The sequence below is a fragment of the Cherax quadricarinatus genome, chromosome 60, assembly GCF_038502225.1.
Source record: "Cherax quadricarinatus isolate ZL_2023a chromosome 60, ASM3850222v1, whole genome shotgun sequence".
NCBI lineage: Eukaryota > Metazoa > Arthropoda > Malacostraca > Decapoda > Parastacidae > Cherax > Cherax quadricarinatus.
In genome coordinates, this window is record NC_091351.1 from 17,386,790 (window position 1) to 17,400,530 (window position 13,741).

General features: G+C 37.7%; 1 protein-coding gene across 4 annotated transcripts in view; it reads right to left on the minus strand.

The window, feature by feature from the left end:
- Positions 1 to 13,741, minus strand: part of LOC128694411 (OTU domain-containing protein 3) — a 255,633-nt gene that overhangs the window by 90,907 nt on the left and 150,985 nt on the right. For all 4 annotated transcript variants that reach the window (XM_070097989.1, XM_070097990.1, XM_053784517.2 and 1 more), the window contains one exon: positions 13,381 to 13,493. In XM_070097989.1, coding sequence (XP_069954090.1) covers positions 13,381 to 13,493 — 113 coding nt within the window. The remainder of the gene's footprint in view (positions 1 to 13,380; positions 13,494 to 13,741) is intronic.

Below are 13,741 nucleotides of genomic sequence, written 5' to 3' on the forward strand. Positions count from 1 at the left end.
AACTTTGCTCAGTCTTAAATCAGATGGTAGGTGTATATGTATTATTATTGTAGGTAGTAGGTTGGTAGACAGCAACAACCCAGGGGGGTACTACCATCCTGCCAAGTGAGTGTAAAACGAAAGCCTGTAATTGTTTTACATGATGGTAGGATTGCTGGTGTCTTTTGTCTGTCTCATAAATATGCAAGATTACAGGTACGTCTTGCTACTTCTACTTAAACTTAAATCACACTACACATACATGTACACGTTTATTTATACACACTCATCTGAGTTTTCTTTGATTTTATCTTAATAGTTCTTGGTCTTATTACTTTTCCTTTTATATCCATGGGGAAGTGGAATAAGAATCTTTCCTCCGTAAGCCATGCGTGTTGTAAAAGTCAACTAAAATGCCGGGAACAATGGGCTAGTAACCCCTTTTCCTGTAAAGATTACTAAAAAGAATAAGAAGAAGAAAATTGTCAAAGTGGGAAGTCTGAATGTGCGTGGATGTTGTGCAAATGATAAGAAAGAGATGATTGTGGATTTTATGAATGAGAAGAAACTGGATGTCCTGGCTTTAAGTGAAACAAAGCTGAAGGGGGTGGGAGAGTTTCAATGGAGAGGAATAAATGGGATTAGGTCAGGGGTTTCAAATAGAGTTAGAGCTAAAGAAGGAGTAGCAATAATGTTTAAGGATAAGCTATGGCAGGAAAAGAGGGACTACAAATGTATAAATTCAAGGATTATGTGGAGTAAAATAAAGATTGGATGTGAAAAGTGGGTTATAGTAAACGTGTATGCACCTGGAGAAGAGAGAAGTGTAGAGGAGAGAGAGAGATTCTGGGAAATGTTGAGTGAATGCGTGGGGAGTTTTGAATCAAGTGTGAGAGTAATGGTGGTTGGGGATTTCAATGCTAAAGTGGGGAAAAATGTTATGGAGGGAGTAGTAGGTAAATTTTGGGTGCCAGGGGTAAATGTAAATGGGGAGCCTTTAATTGAGCTATGTGTAGAAAGAAATTTGGTAATAAGTAATACATATTTTATGAAAAAGAGGATAAATAAATATACAAGGTATGATGTAGCACGTAATGAAAGTAGTTTGTTAGATTATGTATTGGTGGATAAAAGGTTGATGGGTAGGCTCCAGGATGTACATGTTTATAGAGGGGCAACTGATATATCGGATCATTATTTAGTTGTAGCTACAGTTAGAGTAAGAGGTAGATGGGAAAAGAGGAAGGTGGCAACAACAAGTAAGAGGGAGGTGAAAGTGTATAAACTAAGGGAGGAGGAAGTTTGGGTGAGATATAAGCGACTATTGGCAGAAAGGTGGGCTAGTGCAAAGATGAGTAGTGGGGGGGTTGAAGAGGGTTGGAATAGTTTTAAAAATGCAGTATTAGAATGTGGGGCAGAAGTTTGTGGTTATAGGAGGGTGGGGGCAGGAGGAAAGAGGAGTGATTGGTGGAATGATGAAGTAAAGGGTGTGATAAAAGAGAAAAAGGTAGCTTACGAGAGGTTTTTACAAAGCAGAAGTGTTATAAGAAGAGCAGAGTATATGGAGAGTAAAAGAAAGGTGAAGAGAGTGGTGAGAGAGTGCAAAAGGAGAGCAGATGAAAGAGTGGGAGAGGCACTGTCAAGAAATTTTAATGAAAATAAGAAAAAATTTTGGAGTGAGTTAAACAAGTTAAGAAAGCCTAGGGAAAGTATGGATTTGTCAGTTAAAAACAGAGTAGGGGAGTTAGTAGATGGGGAGAGGGAGGTATTAGGTAGATGGCGAGAATATTTTGAGGAACTTTTAAATGTTAAGGAAGAAAGGGAGGCGGTAATTTCATGCACTGGCCAGGGAGGTATACCATCTTTTAGGAGTGAAGAAGAGCAGAATGTAAGTGTGGTGGAGGTACGTGAGGCATTACGTAGAATGAAAGGGGGTAAAGCAGCTGGAACTGATGGGATCATGACAGAAATGTTAAAAGCAGGGGGGGATATAGTGTTGGAGTGGTTGGTACTTTTGTTTAATAAATGTATGAAAGAGGGGAAGGTACCTAGGGATTGGCGGAGAGCATGTATAGTCCCTTTATATAAAGGGAAATGGGACAAAAGAGATTGTAAAAATTATAGAGGAGTAAGTTTACTGAGTATACCAGGAAAAGTATACGGTAGGGTTATAATTGAAAGAATTAGAGGTAAGACAGAATGTAGAATTGCGGACGAGCAAGGAGGCTTCAGAGTGGGTAGGGGATGTGTAGATCAAGTGTTTACATTGAAGCATATATGTGAACAGTATTTAGATAAAGGTAGGGAAGTTTTTATTGCATTTATGGATTTAGAAAAGGCATATGATAGAGTGGATAGAGGAGCAATGTGGCAGATGTTGCAAGTATATGGAATAGGTGGTAAGTTACTAAATGCTGTAAAGAGCTTTTATGAGGATAGTGAGGCTCAGGTTAGGGTGTGTAGAAGAGAGGGAGAATACTTCCCGGTAAAAGTAGGTCTTAGACAGGGATGTGTAATGTCACCATCGTTGTTTAATATATTTATAGATGGGGTTGTAAAAGAAGTAAATGCTAGGGTGTTCAGGAGAGGGGTGGGATTAAATTATGGGGAATCAAATTCAAAATGGGAATTGACACAGTTACTTTTTGCTGATGATACTGTGCTTATAGGAGATTCTAAAGAAAAATTGCAAAGGTTAGTGGATGAGTTTGAGAATGTGTGTAAAGGTAGAAAGTTGAAAGTGAACATAGAAAAGAGTAAGGTGATGAGGGTATCAAGTGATTTAGATAAAGAAAAATTGGATATCAAATTGGGGAGGAGGAGTATGGAAGAAGCGAATGTTTTCAGATACTTGGGAGTTGACATGTCGGCGGATGAATTTATGAAGGATGAGGTTAATGATAGAATTGATGAGGGAAAAAAGGTGAGTGGTGCGTTGAGGTATATGTGGAGTCAAAAAACGTTATCTATGGAGACAAAGAAGGGAATGTATGAAAGTATAGTAGTACCAACACTCTTATATGGATGTGAAGCTTGGGTGGTAAATGCAGCAGCGAGGAGACGGTTGGAGGCAGTGGAGATGTCCTGTCTAAGGGCAATGTGTGGTGTAAATATTATGCAGAAAATTCGGAGTGTGGAAATTAGGAGAAAGTGTGGAGTTAATAAAAGCATTAGTCAGAGGGCAGAAGAGGGGTTGTTGAGGTGGTTTGGTCATTTAGAGAGAATGGATCAAAGTAGAATGACATGGAAAGCATATAAATCTATAGGGGAAGGAAAGAGGGGTAGGGGTCGTCCTCGAAAGGGTTGGAAAGAGGGGGTAAAGGAGGTTTTGTGGGCGAGGGGCTTGGACTTCCAGCAAGCGTGCATGAGCGTGTTAGATAGGAGTGAATGGAGACGAATGATACTTGGGACCTGACGATCTGTTGGAGTGTGAGCAGGGTAATATTTTTTTATTATCACACCGGCCGATTCCCACCAAGGCAGGGTGGCCCGAAAAAGAAAAACTTTCACCATCATTCACTCCATCACTGTCTTGCCAGAAGGGTGCTTTACACTACAGTTTTTAAACTGCAACATTAACACCCCTCCTTCAGAGTGCAGGCACTGTACTTCCCATCTCCAGGACTCAAGTCCGGCCTGCCGGTTTCCCTGAATCCCTTCATAAATGTTACCTTGCTCACACTCCAACAGCACGTCAAGTATTAAAAACCATTTGTCTCCATTCACTCCTATCAAACACGCTCACGCATGCCTGCTGGAAGTCCAAGCCCCTGTGTGCGAGGGGCTTGGACTTCCAGCAGGCATGCGTGAGCGTGTTTGATAGGAGTGAATGGAGACAAATGGTTTTTAATACTTGACGTGCTGTTGGAGTGTGAGCAAGGTAACATTTATGAAGGGATTCAGGGAAACCGGCAGGCCGGACTTGAGTCCTGGAGATGGGAAGTACAGTGCCTGCACTCTGAAGGAGGGGTGTTAATGTTGCAGTTTAAAAACTGTAGTGTAAAGCACCCTTCTGGCAAGACAGTGATGGAGTGAATGATGGTGAAAGTTTTTCTTTTTCGGGCCACCCTGCCTTGGTGGGAATCGGCCGGTGTGATAATAAAAAAAAAAAAAAAAAAAAATTCAGGGAAACCGGTTATTTTCATATAGTCGGACTTGAGTCCTGGAAATGGGAAGTACAATGCCTGCACTTTAAAGGAGGGGTTTGGGATATTGGCAGTTTGGAGGGATATGTTGTGTATCTTTATACGTATATGCTTCTAAACTGTTGTATTCTGAGCACCTCTGCAAAAGCAGTGATAATGTTGTGAGTGTGGTGAAAGTGTTGAATGATGATGAAAGTATTTTCTTTTTGGGGATTTTCTTTCTTTTTTGGGTCACCCTGCCTCGGTGGGAGACGACCGACTTGTTAAAAAAAAAAAAAAAAAAAAAAAAAAAAATTATTATTATTATTATTATTATAGTGTAATGGGGAAGCACCTGTTGGGGGGGGGGAGTATTCTGGCTTAATTTAAGGGACTGGAACATAGATCAAATTCCCTAGATCAAGAGCCCCTCAATATGTATGTACTACTACTACTACTACTACTAATAATAATAATAATAATAATAATAATAATAATAAAATATAATAGCAATAATAACAACAGTAAGGAGAAACTTCAAAAGGCTGCCAGTAGTTGGCACCACCATCAGCAAAACATTGGTAACCACTACTTTTCACCTATCTAGACTTTAGTAGTCTATAAGTATTAGGTTAAGTTTGCCCAAAATGCCTCGGCATAAAAGTGGTTTTCTTTGCTCCAATCATAGTATGATATGTAAACACACATTGTAAGGGTTGCAAAGAAATAAATATTTTATTTATTTATTTGATGAACCTCCCTTGAGGGGAAAGTATGCATCCTGAAATTTCGTTTGTATCCAGAAGCAAAAAATCAACTGAATGACAGTTTGTATCCTGAAAAGTTCGCATGGTGGGGCGTATGTAAGCCGAGGCTCCACTGTATATGGATATTCCTCGAGAATGCTGCTGTTAAAAATATGTCTCACATAACATCTGAACTTCTCCCTCAGTTTGCTTAAAAATAACTTTCTAACTCATTCAAAATGCTTAGGATTTACAAGAAAATCTCATTCACCACATATAGGTACATCAAAGGTAAAGTTTTCACTATAGAATGCCTATAGCTCTCTTCTACACTAATCATACATCTTTCCTACTGCTCTCACCTCCAGCATTTAATCCTTTCACTGTCAGTCCCGTAATAATATGACTTGCAAGCCAGTGTCAGTCCCGTAATATTACGCCAAAATCTTGCGGGAGAAAGCTGTTAGGCCTACATATGAGAGAATGGGTCTGCGTGCTCAGTGTGCACAGTATAAAAAAAATCCTGCAGCACGCAGTGCATAATGAGGAAAGAAAAAGCTCTGACTGTGATTTTGGTTTAACCCTTTGACTGTCGCAACCCCCAATCCTGAGGTGTCTCCTGGTGTCGCAAAAATTAAAAAAAATTATTTTTTCTTATGAAATGATAGAGAATCTTTTCCCGATTGTAATGACACCAAAAAAACGAAATTTGATGGAAAACTGACAGAATTATGCTCTCGCGAAGTTAGCGACCTCAGCGCTGTTTACAAATCGGCTATTTCGCCCACTTTGAGCCCTATTTTCTGCTAATTCCATTGTTCCAGTTGCCCAAACTCGTAGCTATTTCTTTAGAACTCCATTTTTTCTATCGATTGAGTACAAGAAACTGCCCATTTACCGATTTCAACTACCTAATAATGTGGTCAGAAATTTGCAATTTGGCCAATTTCACGAAAACTAAAAAATATGACAATTTCAAAATAAGGTCCAGAATGAACAATGCAGACATTCCTGGCTCTACAATAACATTTTCTTTGCTCATCAGTCATGTCTCCAGGCCCCTCTGATATGACTCTTGCTTTCTATTTTGAATTTTTATTCAAACAAAAAATAGAAGACTTACTATTATGCAGACTACTGCAATACTGTAATAATTGTATAAATAACATCAACCCATTCATGACTGCATATTAGAATGGCTAGTTGGACATTTATTGGACAATGGCATCATTTGTTTACTTTTGAACATTGGCAAAAATCAAACATTTCTGCTACTTTGAGCTCCATTTCTAGGTTCTTTTTATAGTAAAATCAATCAAAATCACCTCTATTTCTATAATATGTTTTCCATTCTATTAAATGAGACCAAGAAAACGAGAATACAACCATAAATACTATACGAAAATAGACCACAAAGTCGGCATTTTAATTAAAAAAAACGGTCGGAGTTTTTTTTTTCTCATTATGCACTGCTTGCTCCAGGATTTTTTTTATATGGTGCACACTGACCACACAGACCCATTTTCTCACATGTAGGCCTATCAGCTTTCTCCTGCTTGATTTGAAGCCGCTAGAATTTATGAGTATATAGACGTCAAACACGGTACCTCGTAAGACGTATATATACGGCCGCAACAGTCAAAGGGTTAAGACACCGACTTTGCGGTGTATGTTCATATTGTATTTATGGTTGTATTCTTGTTTTCTTGGCCTCATTTGATAGAATGGAAGATATATTACAGAAATAGAGATTTTTTTGAATGGTTTTTCAACTAAAAGTACATTGAAATTGAGCACAAATTTGCGGAAATGTTTGATTTTTGCCGATGTTCAAGAGTAAACAAATCACGTCACGAGTCCAAGACACATCAACTGGTGGGTCTAATATACTTTCACAAATGTGCTGATATTATTTATACCATATTTACAACAATACATACAGTAGTCTGCCTAACAGTAAATCTTCTATGTTTTTTTTAGTGCCAGGTATGTATACATTGTTTATTCTAGACCCTATTTTTAAACTGGCAATTTCTGAATTCTGTGTGAAATTTTCCAAATTACCAATTTCTGATCACTATATTGGATAGTTGAAATAGGTAAATGGATGGTTTCTTGTACTCAATTGATAGAATAGAAGAAATACTAGCGAAATAGGTATGAGTTTGGTCAACTAGAACAATGGAATTCGCCAAAAATAGGACTCAACGTGGGCAAAATCGGCGATGCATAAACATCACCAAGACCACTAACTTTGCGAAAGCATAATTCCATAAGTTTTCCATCAAATTTCGTATTTTGGTTTCATTACTTTCAGAAAAAGATTTTCTATCATTTCATAAGAAAAAGTAATTTTTTTTTTTAATTCTTCGACCCTGAGAGCAATTTTCAGATCAGGGGTCTCAATCCTGAAAGGGTTAATGCACCACTCACCTTTTCCCTTCAACTCCATGGTTCACCTCATCTTTCATGGACCCATTACGCAGAAAATAGAGAAGAAATAAGTGGTGATATGAAAGCTGAAAGTGAACATAGAAAAGAGTAAGATGATGAGAGTATCAAATGATTTAGATAAAGAAAAATTGGATATCAAATTGGGGAGGAGGAGTATGGAAGAAGTGAATGTTTTCAGATATTTGGGAGTTGACGTGTCAGCGGATGGATTTATGAAGGATGAAGTTAATCATAGAATTGATGAAGGAAAAAAGGTGAGTGGTGCATTGAGGTATACGTGGAGGCAAAAAATGTTATCTATGGAGGCAAAGAAAGGAATGTATGAAAGTATAGTAGTACCAACATTCTTACATGGGTGTGAAGCTTGGGTTGAAAATGCTGCAGCAAGGAGGCAGTTGGAGGTAGTGGAGATGTCCTGTCTAAGAGCAATGTGTGGTGTAAATATTATGCAGAAAATTCGGAGTGTGGAAATTAGGAGAAGGTGTGGAGTTAATAAAAGTATTAGTCAGAGGGCTGAAGAGGGTTTGTTGAGGTGGTTTGGTCATTTAGAGAGAATGAATCAAAGTAGAATGACATGGAGAGCGTATAAATCTGTAGGGGAAAGAAAGCGGGATAGGGGTCGTCCTCAAAAAGGTTGGAGGGAGGGGGTAAAGGAGGTGTTGTGGGCGAGGGGTTTGGACTTCCGGCAAGCGTGCGTGAGCGTGTTAGATAGGAGTGAATGGAGACAAATGGTATTTGGGACCTGACGATCTGTTGGATTGTGAGCAGGGTAATATTTAGTGAAGGGATTCAGGGAAACCGGTTATTTTATATAACCGGACTTGAGTCCTGGAAATGGGAAGTACAATGCCTGCACTCTAAAGGAGGGGTTTAGGATATTGGCAGTTTGGAGAGATATATTGTGTATTTTTATAGGTATATACTTCTAAACTGTTGTATTCTGGGTACCTCTGCAAAAACAGTGATTATGTGTGAGTGAGGTGAAAGTGTTGAATGATGATGAAAGTATTTTCTTTTTGGGGATTTTCTTTCTCTTTGGGTCACCCTGCCTCAGTCGGAGACGGCCGACTTGTTGAAAAAAAAAAATGTAAAGTATAATGAAAAAAAGAGAAAATTGGCTGTAGAACTAATGTAGCTTGGTCACAATGAATAAACAGAGATAGACTGATAGAGAGGGTGCATAAATAAGCCACAGATGAAAAGAGGTGTAAGAGGCCCATGAAGAATGGTTGCAGGGTATAAAAAGAAGTGTTAAAAGATAAGGGATTAAACTTCCATTAGGTATATATGAGTTATGACTCACGAAATCGTAATGACACAATTACAAACAAACCATACCACGGGCAGGGTTAGAACCCGCTAGCTGGCCCAGTGGCTAATGCGTCGGTCTGGAGTTTTGTGACTCTCTGATCACGGGTTCTAAACCCACCCGTGGTATGGTTTATATACGAGTTATGTTATATATAACTGAAGTGGAGGCAAGTACTTCAAGAAATACTAGTATAAACAAGGAAATATCTCCAAAGGAATTTGCAGAAACAAATTACCTGTATTATGGGATGCAAATGTTGTGATATGGTAGGCCAACACTGTACCTGTCTGGAAAGTTAACTACTGTACCATGACAAGAAGCAGCTGATGAACTAAAAATTGTGTGTTGTACTGTATATAAAATATATTTTTAACCTTTATATTCCTTAATTCTGAGCTTCCATTCAGCCAACTTATTTTCATCACAACAGGTTAGTTTGTGAATTTTACTATTCTTAATGTTTTACAGACTTCTTAAGCACTGTAAATGAATGCACATTTCATGCTCTACAGTGGCTGCAATAATAACCCAGACCTGCCTGCATTGTGAAGAATATAAAGCGGTATGGATTCATATTACGTATTTGATGCTATAGTTCAACTGAACTGTGAGTTGATACAAAAGAGTGAGGCATGTATTACCTCTTAGTATGCCTACACACAACAGTGAGGTAAGGTGTTCTGTTGTGCTGCTCTACACTTATAAGCCCAGGATTTGAATCTGTATTTAGTGCTGTGTAATTTTGTGCCAAGAAAAAGTCACCATAAAGAAAATTTGTCACCATACTGGAGGAACAAAGTTCAGCATAATTGCATTACCTGCTGCTGCCTGTGGCCTCCCACCAGAGGTCATTCCCACTACATAACCTCATACTGGACAGCCAAGGAGGACGTCTAAACACACAAATAACATTCCATGCAGAGAACTAAATAAAAATTCACATACGACTGCATCACAGCTCCAAGAAATACATCATGAACTCCTGGGTGACCTCTCAATTTGGAGAATTCAATACCACCTGCAAAAGGACCTTCACCTGCCAAGTTGTCATGCTACAAGGAAACCCATTCTCATATCCTGTATGAAGGAACACCTGCAGGTTGCCAGAAAATACGCACACTGGAATGTTAACCCTTTCAGGGTCCGTGCCGTAGATCTATGGCTATACATTGAGGATCCAAACCGTAGATCTACCCCATGAGCTCAGCTCACTCTGATAAGCTGTGAGTGGTAAATTTGTGCCTAGATATAAGAGAATACATCTATGTGGTATGTGTGCACCATATAAAACAAATGCTGCAGCACACAGTGCATAACGAGAAAAAAAAACTGAGACCGTAATTTTCGATTAAAACAGCGACTTTGCAGTGCCTTTTCGTATGTTTTTTATAGTTATATTTGTGATTTCTTGGTCTCATTTGATAGAATGGAAGATATATTACAGAAATAGAGAAGATTTTGATTGGTTTTAGTAATGGAAATAGCTTGAAACCGAGCTTAAATAAGCAAAAATGTTCAATTTTTGCCGATGTTCAAGAGTAAACAAATGACCTCACACATCTAATACACGCCAGCTAATGGGTCTAATATACATTCACAAATGTGGTGATATTATTTATATAATTATTACAATATTGCATAACAGTAAATCTTATATTTTTTGGTTTGAATAAAAATTCATTATGTGAATAAAAAATAAAAATGGAATTCATTTGTAAAGCCTGAAAAACATAACTAATGAACAGAGGAATTGTTAGTTTAGTTCCAGGAATGCCTGCATTGTTTATTCTGAACCTTATTTTGAAATTGAAATATTTTGAACTTTGCATTAAACTGGACAAATTACTAATTTCCAATCAATTCATTTTGTAGTTGAAACAGTTGACTTGGCGATTTCTTGTGCTCAATTGATAGAATAGAAGTAATACTAGTGAAATACCCAAGAATTTGCTCGACTGGAATAATGTAATTGGCCTAAAATGGGAGTCAAAGTCGGCATAATCGCCGATACGTAAATATCGCTGACACGTCAAAGTTCGTGAGAGCATAATTTTGTCAATTTTCCATCAAATTTCGTACTTTTTGTTTTATTACCTCTGAATTCAGAGAAAGATTCTCTAGCATTTCATAAGAAAAAATAACAATTATTTTTTGAAAATTCTTGGACCCTGGTGTGGACTTTGAAATTTGGCCTCTGGACCCTGAGAGGGTTAATGACTGGATAAATCATATAGTCAGATGAATGCACATTGCAGTGTAGTGAAGGTCATCAAAGTGGTAAGTTTTGCCTTGTGACATGACGGTTTCACCAAACATATGACAAGTATCTTCCTTCATAAACCATACCCCCGGCCGGGATTGAACCCGCGGACTCTATGACCGCGGGTTCAATCCCGGCCGGAGGTATGGTTTATTTGCAATCGTGTCATTACGATTTCTTAAGTCATCTTCCTTCATCATCCACATGCTGGAAACAGCCACACACGTCATTGTCATCCAGACTAAACAAACATCTGATCTAATAAAACAGACTATCATACTTTGAGTGGTTCCAAGAGCCTAACTTTGTATGTAAGAAGCACTCCCTAAATAACTGATTTTGAAAGAAATACACAACAATAAAAGATTATGTAAGACATCCAAACACCTTAACAGAGGTTTGTTGTTGATGCATTTTCATAAAAATTAGCAAATAAATTTGGCCCTTTAAGCTGCATGTAATGTTCCACTGAGAAAAAAAAAGTGTTTTTCTTGGGGAAAGAGGCATGTTACCAGAGCCTACACTTTGTTAGGTCTTGCATCATCTAAAATTTAGAGGAACCCTTGTTATAAATCTTGTGTACATCTTTATTTAGCTGCAATATTTGCTTATATTAACCCCTTAACTGTCCAAATGTAGATCTATATTCTTACCGCTTTCGCTCCAAACGTAGATCAACGTTTTATTTTTTCTGCCTCCAAATTTGGCACAATTGGCCTAAGATGCCTGGTCAGCAGAAATGGGTCTTAACCCTCAGTGTGTGCTTATTAAAAAAATCTGGGACCATTTAGAGCCTTGTGGGAGCACCAGTTCAACTGAGCGCCAACAACACCAAGGATTCACTAATGTCATGTCACATTAACACTCCCCTTGTAAGAGGAAAGTGTCATCTTGCCAAAATGTCCTATAACCTATGCCCTAAGTAAAAAAAAAAAAAGTCTGGAACTGTAATTTCGGCAGGCTGGCTGGCCAACTGGCTAGCTGGCAGGCTGATTGACTGTCTCTATCCCCGTTTGTCTGTCTGTATCTATCTCTGTGTCTATCTCACAGGAACACATATATAAATTCAATTCTACATATTATAAATTACCTAGGATAACCCAAAAAATCCAGACAAAGTGCTATACTGTGCTTGTACATAGTGATTGTGTGTAATACCAGATGGTTCATGAGCAACTCTGAGACAGACAGATAGACAGACAGATACATAGACAGGCAGACATATTTATGTGTAAGAGTGAAAACAAATAAAGTGAAGGCTCATCAAATGTCACTACTGTCATTAGCAGAGAAAGATAAGATAAAATGACACTCATCAAATGTCACCACTGTCATTAGTGGAGAGATAAGATTAGATAAGACGATGCTCATTATTGTCAGCAGTGGAGTGAAGAGACAAGATAAGACTACTTGACTACTTAAAAGTGTTCCAGGATAGACCATTATCACATGACTACTTAATTATGTTCCAGGATGGATCATTCTCACTTGATAATGCTCCAGGATGGATCATTATCACTTGATAATGCTCCAGGATGGATCATTATCACTTGATAATGCTCCAGGATGGATCATTATCACTTGATAATGCTCCAGGATGGATCATTATCACTTGATAATGCTCCAGGATGGATCATTATCACTTGATAATGCTCCAGGATGGATCATTATCAATTGATAATGCTCCAAGATGGACCAATATCACTTGATAATGCTCCAGAATGGACCAATATCACTTGATAATGCTCCAGGATAGACCATTATCACTTGATAATGCTCCAGGATGAACCATTACCACTTGATAATGCTCTGGATGAACCATTATCACTAGATAATGCTCCAGGATGGACCATAATTTGTTTACTTTCGCCAGGATGGACATCATTTGTTTATTTTTGAACATCGGCAAAAATCAAACATTTCCCCTACTTTGAGCTCCATTTCAAGGTTCTTTTCATAGTAAAACCAATCAAAATCACCTCTATTTCTATAATACGTTTTCCATACTATCAAATGAGACCAAGAAAACGATGTTACAACCATAAATACTATACGAAAATAGACCACTAATTCGGCATTTTAATTAAAAAAAAAAAAAACGGTTTGAGTTTTTTTTCTCAAAATGCACTGTGTGCTGCAGGATTTTTTTATATGGTGCACACTGACCACACAAACCCATTCTCTCACATGTGGGCCTACCAGCTTTCTTCTGCTTGATTTGAAGCCACTAGAATTTATGAGTATATATAGGTCAAAAATGGTGGCTCGTAAGACGTATATATACAACCAAAACAGTCAAAGGATTAATACATTACCAATTATACTAAATGAATAAATTAATCCTCAAAATGTAAAATTTACAACATATTATCAAAACCTAACTTACTTTTCATCAGTAGCAGTAAGAATGAGTATGTAAAATATCTTAAGCTCTTTCAAATTCACAAACAAGAAAAGATAGAAATAAACAAGATAATTAAAAACAAATAGAAGTCAAATACAAACCTGCCACAATGGTGCATTCAGTTGGTGAATCACAACCACGACTTCATGAAGACGAGCGAAGGCAACAATGCAGTCATTGCCGGCATAGGTGCCAAGCTCTGCTAGGTTGCTCACTGTGGATACAAATTTGCATTCTTTAAAACTACAACAATACAAAAATATTTATATATCTATCCACCATTACATGTACACTTCATTTCTAAAATGTCTACCTTCACACACATACTTTTATATATTTTTAAATGATTAATCTTCTTTTTTAAATTTGTTAAAATAATTCAGGTGCTATTTTATAGCTTTAAAATATTTACTATGTCTTGTACTTAATTCTAACTATAGATTCACTATAAATCTTATAACA